We start from the raw sequence: 24,744 nt of genomic DNA on the forward strand, positions 1-24,744 counted from the left end.
ACACAAGGTTGACAACAGAATACATCCTTAAGAATCTCCAGGTACTGTAAGCAACCTACATTTCTTCTTTGAATGATGGTCCTTATGTGTATTCCACATGTGAGAAATTAATAAGCAGCAGTAAAACAGGAGGTGTGTGGGAGGTGGCACAAATTATAGCAATCAGGGGTACTGCTGTTCCCACCACAGTGGACAATTACTTGAGAGAATAATATCTTGTGCAAGTTTGCAAAGAGCTTAAGTAGTTACCTTACATCTTTCTAGTAAGGGCACACTTCTCAGAGATAAAACTGAAGCATCCTGGTGACTTGTAGAACAAGCCCTCATGCCTTCCCAGCAAGAGTACAAGCTAGTTGGTACCAAAGCATAATATGACCCAAGAGCCACTCAAAATAACTCTGTGCCAATATAGCTATGGTACCTTTGATTGTTCTGCTATTGGAAACAAATTGTTTAACTGTCTTCCTGATGTCCTTTTATCTACAAAGGCCAAAGCCCTTTGACGGTCCAGAGGATGCATCCTTCATTCTCCCTTTTATAGAAGGTCACACACAAGCTGCCTCCCCAGCTCACTGACTCTTGCTAATGCTATTGCTGTTAGATACCACCTGCATAGGCACATGGACCTTTGAGCACACGGCTAGAAGCTCAAAGGAAGGGTTAGTAAGAGATGACAGAAAATACCCGAGCTCCCACTAAGGTGTGAATGTCACTCAGCGGTGGAAAGGACCATTGTTGTAGGTGGCTCGCAAGTAGTTTTAACTGCAGGCGGGCTTGGAGCCTACTTGAACAAGGACTGCAGAACAACTTGTCCTAGCCTGGCATTGTCTCTGACCTGATGAGGGAACCACATGGAGCAGTGATCAGGGTGCTGCATTACGAATATGCAAATCAGAATCTTGGCCAGAAAGACTGAGCAATTGACCTGTGTCCTGGCTGAGTGAGGTGTGACATCGGCCAACTGGTAACAAACCAATGGAGCCAGAGATCCTGTAGCTGAGACTGGCTGGCCCATTAACTGAAAAGGTGACAGATTTGGGATAATCCTTCCATTGCTACTTATGCTGCTTGCTGTTCCCCTTCCGTCGCTGTCAGGGAGCAAGAGAAAAGCTCACAGCTTGGGTTACTCACTCCTCTGCCCCCTCCTTGCGCCAGCCAGGGACACTGTGAGCTTTCCGCTCGCACCCAGACAGTGATAGGAAGGGGAACAGCAAGCCACAAGCAGCATCGGTAGGAATCAGTGAGGAGGTGCTTCAACACCCCGCCTTCCTTATAAAGCACCCTGATGGGGGGGCTTGGGACTGGAGCAGTCCAGGACCAATGGGGCGGGGCATGCCCCTAGCTGGCCCCTTTCACCTGCCTGTAGGAGAGTCCCAGGAGCCTGGCTGGAAGCGCTGGGCTCCTCCTGCAGCCAAGTGCTCCAGCCAACTCTTACAGGAGAGGAGCACTGGGGCGCACTGCCTTCCTTCAACCCTGAGAAGAATATTTGTAGATAAATCTCTTAATGAAATTCAGAGACCCCCTCCAGGCAGGAATTTAGGGTGAAACCAAAGGAAAATCTTGTCCCTAGAGAAAGCTTTATAATGGGGATCAGGTTTAAAACTAATAAAAGAAAGTTCTTCACACAGCGTGTAGTCAACCTGTGGAACTCCTTGCCAGAGGAGGCTGTGAAGGCTAGGACTATAATAGCGTTTAAAGAGAAGCTAGATAATTTCATGGAGGTTAGGTCCATAAAAGGCTATTAGCCAGGGGATAAAATGGTGTCCTTGGCCTCTGTCTGTCAGAGGCTGGAGAGGGATGGCAGGAGACAAAGTAAGGAGTTGGAGTAAGAAGTCCTCCAGTTTGACAATATTTCAACATTATTTTTAAATAACTGCCAGCTGTGTAGAGGCAGACTAAGTTATTTCGAAATAATGTTGCTGTGTAGATGTACCCTAAAGGAACAAAGAGCCAATCCTTGTTTTGGAAAAAAAAAAGATAATGTCAGATATTGACTAATTGGAATTTGAGATGGAGGAATGTATTTCCATGTGGCACAGGCAGAGAATTTCTTACATTTAGAAATGTAAGTAGACCTAGTCAAAGTAGGACTTCCCTCACCCATGTAAAGCAAACTTCAGACATGAAACACAGTCAGGTGGAATTAAGAGTCTGAAGGTTGGAATTAAGAAGGTTGGGAGATAAGATTCACTTCTCTCCAGAGCAACAATGTAAATGTGACCAATAGAGATAATAGAGCCAAAGACCAGTGTTGACAGAGCCATACAGTGGCTATCAGAATATGGGGAGCAGAATCTTGCTTGACTTTAGATAACACTTGGGCAGGTTAATAATGGGAGAGAAGGCATAAAATTGGGGATGAGCCCTGTACCAACCCTGGTACCCAACCAGACACTGGTAATCCCCAACTAAAAGCATAGCATTGTAAAATAGATATATAGCTAATTATCGACAGAACTACCATATAGAAGGCAAAAAGGCCAGGAAAGATGCCGGATAGCGATGTACATACCGTGATACACCTGTGGGCGACCGAGAGATGAGAGGAGTGAATGTCCCCAGTGGGAGAATAGGGAGAAGTCTAAGAGAACCCTGCCTGTGAGGAAAACAGGATGGGGATGGGCATGTTGGGCCTATGGGCGACAGGGACACTTGAAGGGGCACTGCCCAGACAGGAGCCACAGAGAGAGGCCTCGCCCAGAGGAACCTGAGGGGGAAAGAGTAAGGCCCCTCAGCGGGGAAGAGGTGCTTCAAGTGCCAGAAGGTGGGCAACCTAAAGAGACAATGCCTTTTCAGGGAAGGAAGGGCAAAACAAGGGGGGCCTGAGACCAAGGCCAAGTCAGGGAATGACCACAGAACTGGCCCAGCAAGGACTGTGGGTTTGCTGGAGAGAGATCTCCCCCACTCAGTAGGAGGTGATGGGGATGACAGAAATGCAGGAACTGGGATGGAGAGAACCCAGGAAAAAGTGCAGATGGATCCGGGGACCCAGGAGGCTTCTGGTGAGGCCTCCTGGTGGACAAGAAGGGGGCCAAGGGAGCTTCAGAAATAGTGCAAGAGCTGCAGAGGAAGCTAGCTGCTATGGAGGAGGCACTGCACCTAGCAGAGAGGTGTGTTGAATCTCAGAATGCCCAAGTCTAAAATGCTCGGGAGGAGAGAGAAAACATCTGCTACTTCTTGGAAGGAGCAGAGGAAGAGAGGAATTGACTGTGGGCCGAGCTGTGAGGGATGCTGGGTCAGAAGCAACAGAACCCATAGGGTGGTGATTTTAAGGACGGGCGTGTGTGACAGGGCATCTACCCCACATTGGCCCTTAAAAGGTTAAAACCCAGCCCTAGGAGAGGACTGAGAGAGTGGAGCCCACAGCTGAGGCAGAGACAGCTAATGTGGGGCCCAGATGGGGCTGCATAAATAAGGGCTCCTGGAGGCAAGGGTGGGGAGACATACATGCTTGCTCTAGCTGGGGAGCAGGAGGGACCTGGCTGCCAGAGAAGCTGGGAATCTACTAAATGAGAAACCTTACAAAGAAAAAACAGGCCATACCCAAGGCCAGGTCACACGCTCTTAGGCATTACATTTGGAAAAGGCTATCAGATCTTTTAGTTCATGCCCTTACCAATGCGTGATTACTTTCCATTCTGAGTGCGGGGTCAATCTGGACTAAAATAGCCCACACTTTGTGGCTTCCTTTAAATACAAATATATTTATACTAGGCAAATTTTCATGTGCTTACCAGCGTGGAAGATATCTTACACCAATATAGCTATAAAACTACTCACATGAGTAAGAATCCACTGAATGTGAGTGATATTGGCACATTGTGGCTCCATCATTATTCTGTATTATTCTATTTTCAAAATCCAATTAAATCTGTTTACAAAACATGTTTCTCTTCAATTTCCCACCTTACCCTGAACAAGAAGAGTCACATGTCTGTGAGCAGAGCCAGCAGCATTCCGGGCCATGCAAGTATATCTTCCTGCATGGTCTAACTGAGCCGCAGTTATTTCAATTGTTCCTAGAGTAAAAAAAAGAGAGAGCTCTTTATATACTGCTGTAGTACATTATACTATCTTACGTTCAAAGAAAACACAGAAATCATAATACCAATTAAGAATCCAATATTTTTTCTAAAATATTTACAACGAGAACATTAATGCATCTTCTTTGAGCATTTTCTGCAGCTAGACTCAAATCAGACATAATACCTGAAGAAAGAATTCTGTATCTATCTCCTACAGGAAGGAGTCGTATCCCATTTTTTGTCCAGTGGATTGAAGGGACAGGAACTCCTGAGGCAGTGCAGGAAATTACTGCTGGAGACAATTTTGTTACCAGAAGATCTGCAGCTTCATCCGCTATGGATGGGGGCACTAAAGCAAGGAGAACAGTGTTAGGGTTATTGACCATTCTCCTTTCATATAAATGTTTGCACACAGCAACATTCTCTTCCTTAGCAACACCTGAAGAAGTGGGTTGTGCCCACAAAAGCTCATGATACTACCTAAATAATTTTTGCTTAGTTTAAGGTGCTACAGGACCATTGTTGTTTTTTTAAGTTTCCTTAAGAACAGTAAAAGCTCGATAATATAAGCATCAGCTCTCATTTAAATAAAGGATTGTCCTGGAGAAATTTTCGGTGTTATAATACATGTGCATTTGCAACATCTGGGTTACCTTGTACAATGAAATCAATTGCTCTTTGATCCTCTCCTGCATCATTTGACACAGTGCACACGTAGACTGCAGTATCATCCACAGTGGGAGAAATTATTAATAGGGAACCTGAAGACAAAAGCCTGAAAAAGAGCCATTAGAAAACACTGAACCATCTCTTCATTCAGCATGAAGTCAGTCCATTGAATTCATTGCCACAAGAGATAATTAATACTGTTGCTGGATTTTAAAAATGGCTGCACTATTTTCTATCCCATAACAGGACTAATGGTTGAAGCAAAATGCAGGACAATGTAGCACTTTAAAGACTAACAAGATGGTTTATTAGATGATGAGCTTTCGTGGGCCAGACCCACTTCCTCAGGTTTTGATCTGAGGAAGTGGGTCTGGCCCACGAAAGCTCATCATCTAATAAACCATCTTGTTAGTCTTTAAAGTGCTACATTGTCCTGCATTTTGCTTCAACTACCCCAGACTAACACGGCTACATTTCTATCAGGACTAACGGTTGGCATTCATACTGCAGCCATGTGGAGTGGCTTCTGCTCTAAAACCACAGATCTGTAAATATGATAATTTTAAAAAACAACAAATGGTCCGGTAGCACTTTATAGACTAACAAAACATGTAGATGGTCTTTTACACAGCTGAAGAAGTGGGCTGTGCCCACGAAAGCTCATGATACTATCTACATGTTTTGTTAGTCTATAAAGTGCTACCAGACCATTTGTTGTTTTTTTCAGTTTATCCTGTTCAGACTAACTCGGCTACCCCCTGAAGCTTCTGAAAGGTAATTTGTTAGCTGTAGAATTGTTTAAGACTCATAGAAGATTCCTGGAGACAACCCACTAGCACAGGCCTGAGGGCAGTTAGGGGCAAAGGAGGCAATTGCATAGGGCCTAGAGGAGCCCTGGAGTTCAGATCCACAGAGCAGCAGGGTCGGAGGGGGGCCCAGAGCTCCCTGCTGCTTTAAGCCCTATGCTCAGATCAGCAGAGCAGCGATAGCAGCGCAGGGGGAGAGCAGAGGCTTCCTGCTACTTTAAGCCCCAATCAAATCAGCAGAGCATGGGGGAGCAAGGGTTGAGGGGTGCAGAGGAAATGGGGTGGGAAGCCAAAAACAGTGGAGGGATGCAAGTAGGGATAGGTAGGGACTGCAGGGAGAAAGGAGCCGGGGCACAGGACTTCTGGGGGCAGAGCTGGGTTGGGAGTTGCACGGGGTCAGAGAGGTGAAGGAGCATGGGAGGGGCACCTCCAGGCAGACGAAGGATGGGGCAGAGACTGACCAGAGGATTCTCTGATTGAAGGGTGGTGCTCAGGGTTTCCCTGGGTGGGAAGAGGGGTGGCTTGTGGCTCCCTCCAAAGGAGGGTGATAAGGGACACTTCGATGTGTTGTCCTAGGGCCCAGAATTCCTGTTGCTAAGCCAGCACTAGAAGATTACACAATTACTCACTCATAGACTCATAGACTCATAGACTTTAAGGTCAGAAGGGACCATTATGATCATCTAGTCTGACCCCCTGCACAGTGCAGGCCACAGAATCTTGCCCACCCCTCTTAGAATAATCCTCTCACCTATGTGCAAACAAGGCTGGGATTTCACAATAGAAGATAACACATTAGTGGTAACTGTAAACAGTTAATGGTAGCTAGGTAAGAAGTCATGTTTCAGAATGTAAGTTGAGTGCTATGTGGGTCCGGACTGATTCCCCTGGAACGAGGTGTACCGGTAGTTCGAATTAGAGATCCTAATTCGAACTACCTACTCCGTGCCGCGTGTAGCCGTGGGCACGGATTTCGGACTAAGGGGGATTTAAAAATGGCGGTGCCCGGGAACATGCAAATGAAGCCTGGATATTTAAATCCCGGGCTTCATTTGCAACCCCGGTTGCCTTCATTTGCCTACCTAGCTCGAACTAACGAGCTAGTGTAGACATACCCTTAGGGAGTACAATGTGGGCCGCTGTGGGAAGCCAATATTTTGTGGCATAAGGGTCAATGGAAAAGAGTGTCCCCCACTAACCCTAAGGAGCATACCTAAGGAGGTATTACGTTTCCCATAGGTCAGCCTTGGCCACAGGGAACTCTTCACACTATGGCTTCAATGGAGGACAGGGATACTGTGGTTCTAGTATAATAAACCCGCAGGCTTTGAAGGAGAAACGCACCCATCTTTCAGCTGTGGAGCAAACCCTCTTCCATTCCACAGGAACCTCAGGAATTTCTCACTCTGAGCCATTCCTTGTGCATTATTGTGGGAATGGCCCATCTAGCCAAACAGCTGCAAACTGAGAACTACTTATTGCTATTCTGAGCTGCAATAGTTTGCTCTTAGCAAAAATTAAGTACTTCACTCTGGCAAAATCTAAATGTTTCCAGTGTCTATAGGAGCAACATATAAATGGGATGTGTATGGTATGTTTCACACAGTGTTTCTACCAACCAGAAACAGAAATACCATGAAAAGAGCAGATCTTTTATTATTTTGACCTCTTCAGTAGATCTCAGAGATGAATGAAAAATATTACATCAAACACAAATTAAATTAACATAGGCCAAATCACTCTCTGATAGACTTGCATTAAAGATGAATTTAGCCCACAACAAAGATTAGATTATTTCTCACCTGTATGAATTCTGATGCTGATCAACATTAAGGAGATGCCCATTCTTCTTCCAATGTATTGTTGGCCTGGGGATTCCAGTGGTCTCGCAGGGCAGGGTGGCTTGGACATTTACAGTAACTGTAATATTGGTGGGTCCAGGAGTAATAGATGGAGGAACTAAAGAACATACAAGACCCATGTCATTTTACAAGAATGAATTACAAAGTTGGACATCTCTAGTCCAGCATCCTCGGGATCTGACTGGTCCAAACAAGGGACTTTCCTGGACCAAGGGAGGTCAATGCCCCTCCTGGCTTCCAGCCCCTGCTCCCACACTCCCTTCCTGGCTGCTGACCTGCTGCTAGCCCTGGTCACTTGGCTCTGCTCCTGGCCTTCGTCAGGCTCCCTGCCACTAGGCTGCAGATCCAGCTCTGCTCCCAGCTCCTGCCAGGCTCCCAGCTCCCTGGCCTCCAGTCAGTGTTCCCGCTAAGGGTATGTCTATACACCTCATTGCAGGAGGAGTAACAGTTAATCCAAACTAAGGATTTAGTTCGGATTAACTTCTGACTGCTGCATGTAGCCATGGGCAGTCAGTTCAAACTAAGGGGATTTAAAAATGGCGCCCGCCCGGGAACATGCAAATGAAGCCCGGGATATTTAAATCCCGGGCTTCATTTGCAAGTTTGAATGCCTACATTAGCCTCCCTAGTTCAAACTAGGGTGGCAGTGTAGACATACCCTAAGATTTTCCATCCACGGTTGGAGTGAGCCTTGTCTTGTGTGCCAACAATGAGGTTACGTGCTCTTGTTTGGATGTGTGCCGCTGTGGCACCCACCACTGGAGCTGCTCCCTGAGAAACACTCCCAGGTAGTGTCCCCTCACCTCGTGGGAAGAAAGTGAGATGTGCCCCGCGCCCCCAGGGAGCGCTGCTCACTGGTCAGCCTGTGTGCAGGGCAGAGACTGCCCCAGGATGCCCCTCCTGGAACTGGCTGTGAGTCCCCGCCTGGGGCAGAGAGAAGCTGCTTCCAGCTCCCTGGGTTTGCAGGGAGTGAGGTGCTGGGGGTGGGGTAGTGATGTGGGGAGAGCGAGGACAGAACTTGGGGAGACAAGAGGTTCTGAGGGGCAAAAGAGAGGTGCAGGAGGCCCCAGGAGCAGCCTCACCACAGACTGGCTCCAGATTTGGGAGCAGTTGAAAAGCCACTATTGGCCCTGGCCACAGCTCCAGACCTAGGGAAGGGCTGGAGCTGGCCCTGGGAGCAGCGCCCCCTCCACAATCCCCCCCGCACCATACAGCTCCAGCTGCCAGAGCGGCCCCAGCCTCCTGCCACGCAATCCCAGCCAGCACCAGCTGCCAGAACAGCTGGACAATCACCTGCCACCTGTTTCCAGCTCCGGCCGCTGGAGCAGCTGAGCAGCCACTGCGTGGCCTTGCTAAGGAGGTGAGCAAGCCTCAAATTCTTGGGGTGCGCACCTTAGAGGGAATACTGTTGCCGGTCCAGCTCCGCTACTGGCCGTGGCTGGGCTCCCACCCACCAGTCCCTCTACTGCTGGACTCCCAGCCAGTGCCCGCTCCCAACCACCAGGACTCTCTGGTCCAGCAACATCCAAGGTTATTGCCAGACCAGAGAGGTCCAACTGAATTTGAAACTATCCTTTTCTGCAGCACACATCATTTGCCAAAAATGCAGTAGGGAATATGTAGGCAGTGTTCATAGTGCCCTGAATTTCTTAAAAAAAAAAAAAGCACTAGAGAGAAGCCTTATACAAAACTCTGGAGTAAGGATGTTAAATTGTGGTTAATTGACTAGTTGATTAGTCAATTGACTTGCCATCGACTACTCAACTACTCGATAGGCACTTCCACATTCCTCCTTTGAAATGTACAAAAGCCCCCCGCGGAGTGCTCTTGTACATTTCAAAGGAAGAATGCGAAACTCTGCGTTCAACCCTGGGCCAGGAGGAAGTCTCGCTGACTCCGGGTTGCATGCAGGTGCCTTCTTTGAAATGCATAAGAACCCCTGGGGGGGCTCTTGTGCATTTCAAAGCCACAGTACCCTCATGGAGTCCGGGGTCAGGCGGGGACTCAGAGTCCCCTGCTGTCCCCGGGCTCCATGCCTTGCTGAATGCCGCGCAGAGCCAGGGCCAGCGGGGGACTCCCCAGTTGGTCCTGGGCTCCATGCAGCATTTCCCCAGAACCCAGGATCAGCTGGGGCGGGGGGGGGGCAGCCACCGCACATTTGATCCCAGGCTTAGCTGTGGGTCATTACCCCTTTGAAACGACGCTTTGGGGTTTCAAAGCGGCTGCGCCCGCATGGCTGATCTCCGGCTCAGCTGTGCGGTGCTGCCACTTTCAAGTACCCCTTCTTTCCCCACTTTGCTGCCTCTATCTGATAAGCATTAGTTGACTAGTTGACTGACTATCTGATAAGCATTTGTTTATGAGATAGTTGACTAGTCCTTAACATCCTTACTCTGGATCCAAATAATCCCAAATTTGGGGGGATATCTACAATCTGGGCATGGATCTCAATTTCCCTTTCTCTAGAATGGAGTGAACTAGTGACCCAGATCCAATCAACCTAAAGCCTGAGGACTTGACAAGCAGGCTCAGAGTTGCTTGTCTGTTGTTCCGCTCCATTACTAATAAAGACAGATTTCAAGCTTCAGCAAAACTCAAGAATTCCAACAAGACATTTAGGGGTAAATTAGAACTAAATAACAACACAGAACATTGAGAGCCAGGACAGGTGGCTATAAACACACTTTACAGGACCATGGGAAACTTGGCCATACCCATGATAAGTGGCCATCTGGCCAACATGTCCAGATTTTGAAATATTTACCATGGACCTGTAGATCAATTCGCTTGCGTTCAGTACCAGCTACATTGGTTGCCATACATAAATATCGTCCAGTGTCAGTCACATGCGCTGTGTGAATATACAGGGACCCATCCTCTAATACTGAATACCTAAAACAAAGTCATAGGAATCAATTTAATGTTTTATGGTGGGAACTGTGGCTAACCGTTGTGGGGGAAAAGGAACAGAAGAACAGGGAGTACAAAGGTAGACAAAACATATAGGGCTCGTCTACACTGGCCCCTTTTCCGGAAGGGGCATGTAAATTTCACCTATCGTCGTAGGGAAATGCGCGGGGGATTTAAATATCCCCCGCGGCATTTAAATAAAAATGTCCGCCGCTTTTTTCCGGCTTTTAAAAAAGCCGGAAAAGAGCGTCTGCACTGGCCCCGATCCTCCGGAAAAAACGCCCTTTTCCGGAGGCTCTTATTCCTACTTCAAAGTAGGAATAAGAGCCTCCGGAAAAGGGCGCTTTTTCCGGAGGATCGGGGCCAGTGCAGACGTTCTTTTCCGGCTTTTTTAAAAGCCGGAAAAAAGCGGCGGACATTTTTATTTAAATGCCGCGGGGGATATTTAAATCCCCCGCGCATTTCCCTACGACGATAGGTGAAATTTACATGCCCCTTCCGGAAAAGGGGCCAGTGTAGACGTAGCCATAGGCTGTGTATAGACTGGCCAGTTTTTCCGGAAAATCAGCCGCTTTTCTGGAAAAATTTGCCAGCTGTCTACACTGACCGCTTGAATTTCCACGAAAGCACTGACTTCCTACTGTAAGAAATCAGTGCTTTTTGCGGAAATACTATGCTGCTCCCGTTCGGGCAAAAGTCCCTTTTGCACAAAAGTTTTGCGCAAAAGGGCCAGTGGAGACAGCTCAGATTTGTTTTCCACAAAATAGCCCCGATCGCGAAAATGGCGATCGGGGCTTTTTTGCGGAAAAGCGCGTCTAGATTGGCCATGGATGCTTTTCCGCAAAAAGTACTTTTGCGGAAAAGCATCCTGCCAATCTAGACGCTCTTTTCCGAAAATGCTTTTAACAGAAAACTTTTCCATTAAAAGCATTTCTGGAAAATCATGCCAGTCTAGACATAGCCATAGCGTCTTAATTTGGCCTCATATCATTTTTCTTTTTTGAACATATTACCTTGAATCTGTTTTTCAGCACGTCTGCTACATTGCTCTTATACAAATGATTAAATCTGACTCCCACAATGACTTTCAAATGGAAAGACATCAACTTTGTACATGTTGTGAAACAGGTGATTTAGGTGATTTTTATTATCACTCATTTAAACTGAGAAAATCAAAATGATGAATGAATATGAACATTAATACTGATTTTGTGAATGTAAAACTAATACAAATAAAAATCCCAAGAGATTTAACTACAGGTCACATTTATTCTTATCATGAGATACTACCTGGCATTGTTTCCAGCAAAAACAGCTCCGTCCTTTCTCCATGTAATTCTTGGGGTTGGTACTCCTTCTGCAACACACTCCAGAACAGCAGACGTATTTATATGCACAACAACAGTCTGAAGACCAGCTTTGATTGTGGGAGCAACTATATAAGAAAGAATTTTACATGATATTGGAGAGTGAGCTTCATTCTGAACTGTTTTAAGTTAGACCCATGGTAATGTCTGCTATGAGAAAGGAATTGTGCCATCCATATGGGTGCAAACAAGCTTCTTTACATTCCATACAAAACATGAAAGCTGTTATGGGACAATGGGAAATTTAAAAAAAAATTATCATTCACAAATCAAAAACATAGTACAGGTTGGTGATAGAAATGTAGCCGTGTTAGTCTGATGTAGCTGAAGCAAAATGCAGGACAATGTAGCACTTTAAAGACTAACAAGATGGTTTATTAGATGATGAGCTTTCGTGGGCCAGACCCACTTCCTCAGATCAAATAGTGGAAGAAAATAGTCACAACCATATATACCAAAGGATACAATTAAAAAAAATGAACACACATGAAAAGGACAAATCACATTTCAGAACAGAAGGGGGATGCGGGGGGGGGGAGAGAAGGAAGGAAGGTAAATGTCTGTGAGTTAATGATATTAGAGGTGGGGAAAGTTAGATGTCTGTGAGCTAATGGTATTAGAGGTGATAATTGGGGAAGCTATCCTGGTACCCTGATATGTATCCATTACCAGCCTCAAGGTCACCACAAAATTGTATCCAGTTTGTGGGGGACGTGGGGCAGAAAGAGAGACCCCAGGACAAGACAGACTCTTCTGTTGGATTGAGTTTGTAGCTGGAGAGGTTAACAATATTATCCAGTGGGTTGAGGCAGTTGCTGTGGTAGCCAGTGGTATGGAGCAGGTTAGAAAATTTATTGTCTTTTCTTTGTTGTAGGGAATAGAAGTGTGTATAGTAGATTTCTTGTCTGGTGGAACTTAACCACCTGCATTCTGCTACAAAGACCTTTTACATTTGCACTTGAAAGGGAATCCTCTGAACTGTCATTCATGTTAAAATTCAACACTCTCCGGGAAGGAATGAACAAACACTCAAACTATCTTACCCATTACCAAGATAGCTTCCCCAATTATCACCTCTAAAACCATTAGCTCACAGACATCCCACTCTCCCCACCTCTAATATCATCAATTCACAGACACTTACCTTCCTTCCTTCCCCCCGCCCCTGCATCCCCCTCCTGTTCTGAAATGTGATTTGTCCTTTTCATATGTGTTCACTTTTTTTTAATTGCATCCTTTGGTATATGTGGGTATGTCTACACTACAGCGCTAATTCGAACTAACTTAGTTCGAATTAGTTAATTCGAACTAAGCTAATTCGAACTAATGCGTCTAGAACTAAAAACTAGTTCAAATTAGCGTTTTGCTAATTCAAACTAGCATGTCCACATTAAGTGGACCCTGAACAGGGCTTAAGGATGGCCGGAAGCAGTGCCGGCAGGGCATCAGAGGAGGACTTAGAGTGTGGAGATGCTGTCTCAGGCTAGCCGAGGGCTGTGCTTAAAGGGTCCCGACCCCCACCCCGAACAGACAGTTCTCAGGGGTGCCCCACTTGAAAACCAGTCCTGGCTTGGAGTGCCCGGAGTGCACACACTGGGCACATCACACCACTCGGCCATCAGCCCGGCTGCACTTGCCGCAGGCTGCCATCTGGGGAGAGGGGGCAATTGGGGGGCTGCAGGAGAGCTTCAACCCCCAGAAGCCCACAGAGCCAGCCCTGTCCTCCCCATCGGGGGCTCATGCCCCATTCCTCCCTCACCTCCTTCCACTTACCCTTCCCTAGCCCCCCTTCCTGATGTACAAAATAAAGGACAATTGTGTTCACAAATGGAATCTGTCTTTATTGAACAAAACTGGGGGAGACTGGGAAAAGGAGGTGGGAGAGGGGAAGAGAGAGGCTGGGAGAGGGGAGGGCAACTAACATGATCAGGGGTTGGGAACAGGTCCCATATGAAGAGAGGCTAAAGAGACTGGGACTTCTCAGCTTAGAAAAGAGGAGACAGAGGGGGGACAGGATAGAGGTCTCTAAAAGCAGGAGTTGGGTGGAGAGGGTGCATACAGAAAAGTTCTTCATTAGTTCCCATAAAAAAGGACTAGAGGACACCAAAGGAAAGGAATGGGTAGCAGGCTTCAAACTAGTAACAGAAAGTTGTTCTTCACAAAGCAAAGAGTCAACCTGTGGAACTCCTTGCTGCAGGAGGCTGTGAAGGCTACAACTAGAACAGAGTTTAAAGGGAAGTGAGATCAAGTCATGGAGGTTGGGTCCATGGAGTGGTATTAGCCAGGGGGTAGGAGTGGTGTCCCTGCCAAAGTTTGTGAAAGGCAGGAGAGGGATGGCACGAGACAAATGGCTTGGTCACTGTCTCCGGTCCATCCCCTCCAGGGTCCCTAGGGTTGGCCGCTGTCGGCAGACAGGCTACTGGGCTAGATGGACCTTTGGTCTGACCCAGTACGGCCATTGTAAGCTCAGGGCTCAGGGTCGGGGGTCTCAGTGGACCCCCTTGATTTTCATGCACATCTGCTCCTGGGTGGCCAGGCTGGCAGCTCTCCTGCCCTAGACGGCCACTTTCCTGTGCCTAGTGCGGAGATCAAGGACAAGGTCCAGGATGTCCGCACTAGCCCAGGCGGGTGCCCGCCTCTTGCGGTCCCGGGCAAGCTCCCGGGAGCCGCCAGCCTAGTCCCGGGAAGAGGGGGAGGGCTGGGGGGCATCGGGTGGGTGGCTCGATCCGTGCCAGGTGCAGGGTCTGCTGGCTGGGTGCTGGCAGGCTTGCACCTGGCACGGGCACCGTAGCCAGCCCGTGCCCCTTTAAGGGGTCCAAGGCCGGGAGGGGGGCATAGAGTTTCCCTGGTGTTGGCCAGAGTGGCCACCAGGGAAACCTGGGAAGCCTTAGCCTCCCACTAGTTCGAATTAAGGGTCTACACAGCCCTTAATTCGAACTAGCTAGTTCGAATTAGGCTTAATCCTCGTAAAATGAGGTTTACCTAGTTCGAACTAAGCGCTCTGCTAGTTCGAATTAAATTCGAACTAGCGGAGCACTAGTGTAGCGCCTATTAAAGTTAGTTCGAACTAACGTCCGTTAGTTCAAACTAACTTTGTAGTGTAGACATACCCTGTGGTTGTGACTATTTTCTTCCACTATTTCATCTGAGGAAGTGGGTCTGGCCCACAAAAGCTCATCATCTAATAAACCATCTTGTTAGTCTTTAAAGTGCTACATTGTCCTGCATTTTGCTTCTGATAGTACAGGTTGAACCTTTCTAGCTTGGTATTCTCTGGTAAGGCAACAGCCATGGTCTTTCATGATTTTAATTTGCTGGATGTCCACTTATCTTGGGTATGGACAAGTTTCACATGGTCCTATAAAAATTTTTTACAGCCACCAGTCCTGGCTCTCAATGTTCTGTGCCGTTATTTAGCTCCAATTTACCCCTACATGTCTTCTAAGAGCCCAGCAAGGGATGAAAGTGTTGGTAATACTGCTAGACAATACTGACTTCCCATGGTTCAGCAAGTTCTCTGGTTTGGCACTGGTCCGGTCCTGAGACTGCCAGACTAGAGCGGTTCAACCTGTACATTTCTGTGTCACCTACTAATGGTCTTGGATCATTAGAACTGGCACAGGGCACAAGGGATTGTCTTGGGATAATTAATTCTGCTTCAGCAGAGGGGAATGGACAAGGTGACCTCTTTGGGATCCCTTCCAGACTAGGGGATGCAAGCAACTAGTTAATTATCTAATAAGCTTAAGCTTATCGGATAGTTGAGTAATGACTCGACTAGTTACTTCCGTGCCCCCGCCCACTCCCGACAGAGGCAGCAAGGGGGGGGAGCAGGAATTGGCTTAAAAGCCGACTCTCCCCAGTGCTGTCTCTACGGGGGGCAAGAAAGGCAGAGGCGTAGCGGGGAAACGGCACAAGTGGGGACTGAAGCAGTCCCTGCTTGCGCTGGTTCCCACTGTGGCGCATCAGCCTTGGAAATGTAGCAAGAGCCCCGCAGGCTGACTGCTGTGAACAGGGGCTGCTTGGACTCAACGTGAGCCGGGACCGAGCGCTCCCAACTCACATGGTTGCTGCGCCTCTGCAATTTAAATGCAGAGCTGCTGAACGGGTGGCTCTACAGGGCGGTCCTATTGACTAATTGTATAGTTGATATAAATTGTATCGACTATACGATTAGCTTGGTAACTGCCATTTAACAACCGCCATTTATTCCAGACCCACATTTCTAAAAATTTTTCCAACCTATTAAAAACCAGGAAATCAAGTAAGACATCAAGAGTCTGTCCCAGACTATGTTTTATTCCACACAAACTGTTCATTTGAACTGAATTCAGGGTTTTGACTCTGGAACGAAGCAATAAAACTAGAGCATAGCCATCCTTTTGCTAGTTGTATGGCCCAGTCTTAATAAGGGCCAAACCTATCCTGGGCCTTGTTAACACAAATGGGAAATGTGTGTGTGTTCATGGACGTCCTATGCTCAGCCTTTCTTCAAAGCTGTTCATTCATTTTTTTCCATGCATCAACCAGAAAAATACACCGTAGAAGTAACTGAGGCAACACCCTGCTCACTGGAAACCAAATGCCTCATCTATGAAAATCACCTTCCTGTAGACCTACGATCACCCCCAAACTGCCAGTGGATATAAACCAAGCAACAGAAATCCCGGCATCACTTCTAGCCCCAATTTCCTACATAGGAACCCCCATAATGCTACCTTTATTGCCTACAAGCATTCAGTGCCTAAAAGATGGTATTGCCAATAGGACAGTATACCTAATCCTAGTACTTATTCAGAAGGAAAAATGACACACCCACTTTGGAACACTTGGACACCAATTTTTTTACCCAAACACACACTCCTGTAACTATTTCCCTCATCTGTTTAAGACAAATGAAAGACTAATTTCTCCACAATATAGGTAGCTACATCTGCAATTAAAGTTAACCAACATTCTCCATGTATAAGACCTGGCCCTGATTTTTTATTGCTTATTGTTTTGTCAAACATAAATCATTCGGGCTGAAATTTCCCATAACAGATGTCAGCCTCATGTTGAATTCTCAGAGCATAGCCTGTCCTTTGCACTGAATGAGTCAGACATTCTGGTATGCAATCATGTAATTAGAGATTTGTATAACACAAACACGAAAAAGGAGCCAAATGAAAGTTTCATGCACAATCTTAAAACATTCTTTAAATAATTTTTGGTGTGATATATTAACATAATTATTACTAAACATATTCCATCTTTTCCAATTCTCGGAAATATTTTGCAAAGATTACAATAATTTAGAATTAATCCATTGTCTTTACCATTTACAGTCAGCACAAACTCTCTGGTAGTTTTTCCTGCTATGTTACTTGCCACACAGGTATAGCTTGCTGTATCACCTAGGTCAGCATTATTGATCTGCAGATATCGGCCACCGGATAGGATGCGAACTCGAGGAGTTGCCTATGGAAAGTTCAACAAGTAGAACTAATTTTAACATGGTTTTCCATTGTACAGAAAATTCGTGTTGCAAAGTAAAAGGAGTCATGACCATAAGAACATAATGGGTGAAATCCATCACTGCCTTACCTTCATTCAAATTGGGGAAGTTATAAGGATAAATGAGCGAAACAATATGAATGAGGTACTATCTTTTACTGAACTTCTGTTGATGGGAAAGATAAGCTTTGGAACAGTTTCCAAGATCTGAAGAAGAGTTCTGTGTAGCTAAAAAACATGTCTGTCTCACCAACAAAAGTTGGTTCAATAAAAAGATATTGTCTCACTATGGGTACATCTAGGCTACAAGCCTCTTTAGAAAGAGGTTTTTTCAAAAGAATCTTTTGAAAAAGTCTCTTTTGAAAGAGAGCGGCTAGAGTGCAACCACGTCTTTCGAAAAAGTGAGCCGCTTTTTCAAAAGAGAGCACCCAGGCAGTCTGGATGCTCTCTTTCAAAAAAGCCCTGTTTGCCTTTAAGAATGCCTTTTTAAAAAAAAACCACATTCAAAAAGAGGTGTTCTTCCTCGTATAATGAGGTTTACTGCGGTCGAAAAAACTGCCACATTTTTTCAATTTAATTTCAAAAGAACGTGGCAGCAGTCTAGACACAGGAGAAGTTTTTTCGAAAAAAGTCCACTTTTTTTGAAAAAACTCTGTAGTCTAGACACATTCTTTGTCTCTCTAATATCCCAGGACTGAAAGAACTACAACAACAAATAAGGCTCAGTTACAACTCAGAAAATTTATTTTACATTTTAAAATATTAACTACAATGTATAGATTCAATCATCAATTTATTACTCAGGAGTTTTGCTTGAAAAAGAGATTACAATTTGTGACCAAAACATACATTTATATATATATATATATAGTAGCCCAGTGTCTTTGAGTCTGTAATGCTGACGTACATGGCCATGCCCTCTGTCCGTGTAAATTAGCGCCCCACCCTCCTTCCCCTCCCGCCGTGGTGCTCCACTGGAGAGCAGGGCGTTGACGTACACGGACAGGGGGCGTAGCCGTGTACATCACCGCCCCCCTTCCCCTCCTGCCGTGGCACTGAGTGCTGCACCACTCAGCCGGGCTGCCACGGGGCAGGAGAAGAGGGGGCGGTGATGTACATGGCCCCGCCCCTGGCCGTGTACGTCACCACCCAGCCCCTCCTCCCCCGTGGAGGCCCGGCAGGAGACGGAAGAAAGCTGAGAGAGGGAGAGGCAGTTGGAGGAGGGGAGAGAGAGAGAGATACACGGAGCGAGAGACTGGAGACTCAGGAGAGAAGACCGAGGTAGAAGAGACCTGAAAATCCTGTTTTATGACGGGCTAATTGGATAGTGTATATATATATATATATATATATATATAAGGGCTTCGTCTAGACTGGAATGATTTTCCGGAAATACTTTTAACGGAAAAGTTTTTCCGTTAAAAGTATTTCCGCAAAAGCGTGTCTAGATTGGCAAGTGCCTTTGCACAAAAGATTTGCTTTTTGCGCAAAAGCATCTGTGGCCATTCTAGATGCGATTTTGCGCAAGAAAGCCCCGATCGCCATTTTAGCCATTGGGGCTTTTTTGCGCAAAACAATTCTTTCCTGTCTGCACTGGCCCTATTGAGCAAGTATTCTTGCGCAAGAGGGTGTTTTCCCGAGCGGGAGCGTGAAAGTATTTGCGCAAGAAGCACTGATTTTGTACATTACAAAGTCAGTGCTCTTGTGCAAATTCAAGCAGCCAGTGTAGACAGCTGGCAAGTTTTTGTGCAAAAGTGGCCGCTTTTGCGCAAAATCTTGCCAGTCTAGACGCACCCTATGGAGTGAGAGAGAAAGAGAAAGAAAGAGAGAGAGAGGTTTTATGTAAGATGGAAGTTTGATAGCATGCAACTAACTGGAGTGCATTCTTTATCCACATCCAGGCACATCGCTGGAAGAAGAAATAAAAGCTTTCACACCCTGCTCTTTCAATGTGCCACAGACTGGACATAAAGGAATCATTTCCATTATGCAACAGATTAGCTTCCCCATTGAGACTGCCTCACAAAGGATGCCAGATGTGGAATGGATCCCTGTCTGTTTGGTACTGCATTGAAAAGCACCTAAGAGGGTATATCTGAAAACAAAGATGATTTTCCATTAAAATAATGCAGAAGCAGTACCATCCAAAAATTGGCATTTCCCAAAAAACTTCCCTCTCTTTGTTGTGAAACTGTCCACTTTTCCCAAGGCAAAGGAGGATTACTCAACATATAGGAAACCCTCTTTCCACTCACAGGTGTATCTTCCTCTATGTCTCTTTAGTACTAGTGGATTACTGTGTTCCCTTGAGGTCAGGAGACCATTTGACTAATCATGTACACAACTAGAACATCTGATTTTCCTTATTAGAAAAAAGTGGTCTGTCTCCGATGAGACTTCCAAGATCAAAAAAGAAAAAGTTAATCCTGCCTCAGATATGTGAGGGAGATATGCTGACATATCTACGTTCAACGATGGAAAGAGTAGTGGTGGACAAAGGAAAATCAACTCATACAGCAAAATCTTTCCACGGCTTTGTTTGGATTGCCTGGTTTTTTAATTGGAACTGTGTGAATGTTGTGCTGCTGAGAAGTGCTAAATCATTTTGCAGATTGAAGTCCTCTACTGACCCATAAAATACAGGCAGGCTAGTGGAAGCATCACCATCCTGCCCAACTAATATGCTTCAATTCTAACATGAAGGGCTCAATTCCCAGGATCATCATAGGGCTGGTAAAGAGCCTGAAAATAATTCCCAAATGTTCATGTGAATAACTGATCCTCTTGCAATGAGAGTCACAATATTCCTTCATTTTTGTTTTCTGCAAAACCTTGTATATGTGATTTTATTTTAAACAAAGATATTCACAGAAAACAAACGCCTCAAATACTTGTGCAAATATGTTTTCCAGGAACATTCGTGTCAGAAATAAGCATGCTACCTTCTTCCAATCACTTTCCAGCCTCCTGATTATAAAGCTTGTCATACAGGTAAGAAGCAGAAATAATACCAGGTGACCTACATCATCGACCATATACGACAAGGAAAAGGCACCCAACGGAATTATTTTTATCTTTGATACAGTGACTGCAGGAGCTAGTGTTGAAGTAGTGCCCTTCCTGTCACTTCCTCAAAGGCATAAGCCTGATAAGCCTGTATTCATTTAGTATCCAATATTAATGATTAATATTATTTTGTGCTTTAAATTTACTTTAGGTCAGACTCTTATGGACATGAATTTATTGTTCTCTAAAGAGAGTAAGAGAAACCTTGCACCCATTGAGGAACGTGGGACATGCCGTGAATCCTTTCTTTCCAAATATTTCTTCCTTTTATTGGAACTGGAAAAGTGAAGCTGGAACTGGCATCAGCCTACATGTACTGGAACCTTTTTTTGGTGCAGTGATGTCTTTGCCAATGGAAACACTTATGTCTGTACTGGCATGACTAACTGGTCCAGTTTTTTGATCTAACTCAAACTTAATGTAGAAATATCATTCAATGACATCACATGGAGACTTGAGAAATACACAAAGAATGTCTCTGCTCCTCATTAATGGCTCACAGTGAACCAAGAGGTCATGGATGAAGTCTTGAAAAGGACCAAAGTCAAGGGAAAGTAACAAACTGATGGTTCATCCGGATTTATCAATTAAAGGCCCAAAATAAAGCAAAAATATGAGTCTGCTCAGCACAATCTCCAAGAAACCCAACATGACTTTAGGTAAGGCCAAATAGTTCACTGAGAAAGGACAATGTGACTGAAGATCTAAGTGGGGTTCCTTTGACTTAACCAATAAGGATGTGACACCTCACTGCCATTGCATTAAACTCTGAGTTAATAGGTGCATTTGGTGCAAAATTATGGTGCTTAGCAGAGACTAGTGTACACTACCTGTTTGGTCATTTCTTTTCAATTTAAAGAAATGTCTTTCATTTCTAAATGTTACTAGAATATGAGGATTCATAATATACCCAAAGTTAAATGTATAGTCTTTCTCAGCTACCTTTCCTTGGAAGCCATTCAGGAGTTTACCAAAGGCTTCTAGGATTGCTCAAAGGATCCAGGAGGAGCAAGGGATCCCCCTAAAGGAAGAGAGAACAAATAACAGCGGGATGGCCAGTCCATGTGGTCACTATCTTCATCTATTACTTGCTCAAGTCAAGTTGTATCTGGGCCAGGGCTACTTAACCTTCTCTTGAACTCAAGGGACCACAACTCAACTGTGCTAAAGAAGCAAGTGATCAAAGTCAGGACTAAAAGTTCATGCACTTTGTGCAGAATGCAAAGAAGTGACAGATTTATGAAAATAACATAGCAAATGTACCTGTAAAAGTTCTCCATCTTTAAGCCATGTGATTGTAGGAGGAGGCACTGCATCTGACTTGCACTCCAATATAACTTGTCTGTTCTGCAGCACAGTGAGATCCTGAGGCCCACTGGTTCCAGCAATGTTAGGGGGAACTGTTAACAAATAAAGAATAAGAAAAGCATGAGAAATATGAACTTTAATTACAACCTTTCTCTGGACAGAACTGCAGTATAATGAAACCAGCAGTTAGCCAAATGAGGTTAGGATACCTCAAGCTTCATAACCCTCTATATTGACATATTCAGATATGACCTGTCATTCACCGGGTAAGCAAAACCTTGATTTGATAAAAACCTTTGTAACTGTGTTCTTCTAGATGTATTGCTTGTATCTGTTCCAATTGAGGCGTGCACGCACCATGTACACAGCTGCCAGAAAGTTTTTACCTTAGCTGCTACCCGCTAGTCAGTGTGGAGCCCACTGGAGTGATGCCCTATATTTGACCCTGTCAACCCAACAACCTCTCAGTTCTTTCTTGCCAGCTACTGCGACAGGGTACATCTACACAGCAACATTATTTTGAAATAACAGTCCACGTCTACACAGCAGGCCGTTATTTTGAAATAACATTGAAATACTGTCAAGCTGGAGGACTTCTTAATCCGACTCCTGTACCCCTCATTGTACGAGGAGTAAGGTAACTGTTTTCTTTTCTTCAAGTGCTTGCTCATACGTATTCCAATTGAGGTGATTCACAAGTCTTACCCAGGAATGAGGAGTCAGAGTGTGTCTGACTCAAGGACCACGGAGCCAAAGACCATGTCCTTATCTTCACTATTGCATGATTGCACAGTGCAACAAGAAGGTATGCACCAAGGATTAAGTTGTGGCTCTGCAGATTTCCTGAAGAGTCCATGAGTCAGGAAAGACTCCAAAGGAGCTTGCACTTGTGTAGAGTGCACTGTGAGAGGTGGTGGGGAGACCCTACACAGATAATAACAAACCTGGATACATGTTGTGATCTAAGAAGATATGCACTGTGAGGAGACAGGTAATCCCTTCACATGATCTGTCACCACCACAAATAGTTGTGAGGACTTGTGAAAGGGCTTGGTTCGGTCAGGGCCAGATTAAGGGGGGGGGGCTAGCCAGGCAGCTGCCCGGGGCACCAACCTATGGGGGGCGCCTGATGGCAGCTGTAAGGGGTGCCATGCACCTGGGGCAGCACAGCGCCTCTTAGAGCTGTCATCAGGCATCGCATCCCCTAAGGGCACCATGCACCCGGGGCCTGGGGCCGCGCAGCGCCCCTTAGAACTGCCATCAGGTGCCACGCACCCAGGGCCGGGGGTCACGTGGCTCCTCTTAAGAGCTGCAGTCAGGCGCCGTGCACCCGATTGCAGCTGTAAGGTGCGCAGCGTGCTGGGAGCAGGCCGCACATGCATCGCGCGCCCGTTGCCTGGGGCGCAGGAATGGCTCGAGCCGGCCCTGGGTTCGGTCAATGTAGAAAGCGAGTGTATGCCTCAAATCAAGGGGTACAGTCTTGGTTCTCATGAATTCTAGTGAGGCTTAGAGTAGAACACGGGAAGAAAATTGTCTTGACCAGTGTGGAAACTGGAGACTACTTCTGGATGAAAGGTCAGGCAGAGCAAAGCTGAACCTTGTCTTTGTGGAAAACAGTATTTGGGGGTTCCAACATCAGGGCGTTAAGGTCCGATACCTGCTGAGCACAGGTAATTGCAACCAGAAAAGTGAGCACAGGTAATCACAACCTGCCACAAAAGGTAAAGCAGGGAACACATGGCCAGAGGGAGGACCCATAAGTTCTGAGAGGACCAGATTAAGGTCCCAGGCAAGAACAGGGCACTGAGCCAGTGGGTGACATCTGTCCATACCCTTGAGGAAGCATCCAATTGGGCTTGAGACTACAAAGTGGCCAGCCTCTCCCCGGTGTAAAGCTGAGACAGCCACCAGCTACATCCTAAGTAATGAAGTCACTAAGCCTTGTTGCTTCAAGGACACTAGGTACTCCAGCACCTGAGGAACAGAGGCAGATAAAGGATCCAAACTATGCTGCAAGCACCAACACAAAATCTACTTCCACTTGGCAGAGTAAGTGAGCCTGAGAGAAGGCTTCCTGCTATGAGGGAGGGCCTGTTGAACTTGCTCTGTGCAGGCCAGCTCAGATGGATTTAGCCATGAAGCCGCCACACTGTGAGGTGAAGGGAATAGAGGTCTGGGTGACAGATGCCCATAGTCCTACATGATGAGGTCCAGGAGCAGAGTAAGTGGAATTGGCGGTTGTACTGATACCACCAAGAGAGTGGGGTACTAGTGCTGACGAGCCCACACCAAGCTCTTGGGATAATGTTTTCCCTGTGTGACGTAGTGGGGGGGAACTTGCTGGTTTCTATGGGTCTGTGGTAACCCCCACTGGCTGCCGCCGGTACCACAGCCCAGAAGGACAAGGGATGAGTCATTATGCAAAGGGGTCTCTCAACCTGCCCGACCAGCTACCCCCCAAGGAGAGAAACAAAGGAAGGTGGAATGCTGCCCTGGCTGGGGGGCAGGGCTGGAGGAGAGTTAGTTAGTTTTGGTCTGGGAGCATGGAGGAAGCAGCCTCAGCAACAGGCTGGGGGGTTTAGAAGCCGAGACACCCCCCCCCCCCCATCTCAAGGGGGGCTGAGGCATCCTAGGCCTGCCCTTAAAGGGGCACGGGCTGGCTACGGTGCCTGTGCCAGGTGCAAGCCTGCCAGCACCCAGCCAGCAGACCCTGCACCTGGCACGGATCGAGCCACCCACCCAATGCCCCCCAGCCCTCCCCCTCTTCCCGGGACCAGGCAAGTGCAGCCGGGCTGATGGCCGAGTGGTGTGATGTGCCCAGTGTGGGTAGTCCGGGCAATCCAAGCCAGGGCTGCTTTGCAAGCAGGGCACCCCTGAGAACTGTCTGTCCAGGGTGGGGGTCGGGTCCCTTCAAGCACAGCCCTCGGCTAGCCTGAGACAGCATCTCCATGCTCTAAGTCCTCCTCTGATGCCTTGCCGGCACTGCTTCCGGCCATCCTTAACCCGGTTCAGGGTCCACTTAATGTGGACATGCTAGTTCGAATTAGCAAAACGCTAATTCGAACTAGTTTTTTAGTCTGGATCCGTTAGTTCGAATTATCTTACTTCTGCTGCCAAGTAGTAATTTGATACTATGTTTTCTCCTAGAGGAGACAGGAAATTACTTTCCATTGTCTTAATCTTCAGAGACTAGATTGACAAGATCTAGAGGAACTGACTTACTGACAGAAATGCC

At 46.4% G+C, this 24,744-nt stretch overlaps 1 protein-coding gene across 4 annotated transcripts in view; it reads right to left on the reverse strand.

Moving 5' to 3' along the window:
- Positions 1-24,744, reverse strand: part of HMCN1 (hemicentin 1) — a 364,148-nt gene that overhangs the window by 45,659 nt on the left and 293,745 nt on the right. For all 4 annotated transcript variants that reach the window (XR_012906027.2, XM_075936754.2, XM_075936755.2 and 1 more), the window contains exons 71-78: positions 21,465-21,601; positions 16,958-17,099; positions 11,563-11,707; positions 10,127-10,254; positions 7,303-7,459; positions 4,679-4,800; positions 4,210-4,374; positions 3,912-4,019 (exon numbers count right to left, since the gene is read on the reverse strand). Coding sequence is in view for 3 of the 4 variants with exons in the window: in XM_075936754.2 (XP_075792869.2) it covers positions 3,912-4,019; positions 4,210-4,374; positions 4,679-4,800; positions 7,303-7,459; positions 10,127-10,254; positions 11,563-11,707; positions 16,958-17,099; positions 21,465-21,601 (1,104 nt within the window). In the remaining variant the exon portion in view is untranslated. The remainder of the gene's footprint in view (positions 1-3,911; positions 4,020-4,209; positions 4,375-4,678; positions 4,801-7,302; positions 7,460-10,126; positions 10,255-11,562; positions 11,708-16,957; positions 17,100-21,464; positions 21,602-24,744) is intronic.

Source organism: Pelodiscus sinensis, chromosome 9 (genome assembly GCF_052426305.1).
Source record: "Pelodiscus sinensis isolate ZL-2025 chromosome 9, ASM5242630v1, whole genome shotgun sequence".
NCBI classification, from domain to species: Eukaryota; Metazoa; Chordata; order Testudines; family Trionychidae; genus Pelodiscus; species Pelodiscus sinensis.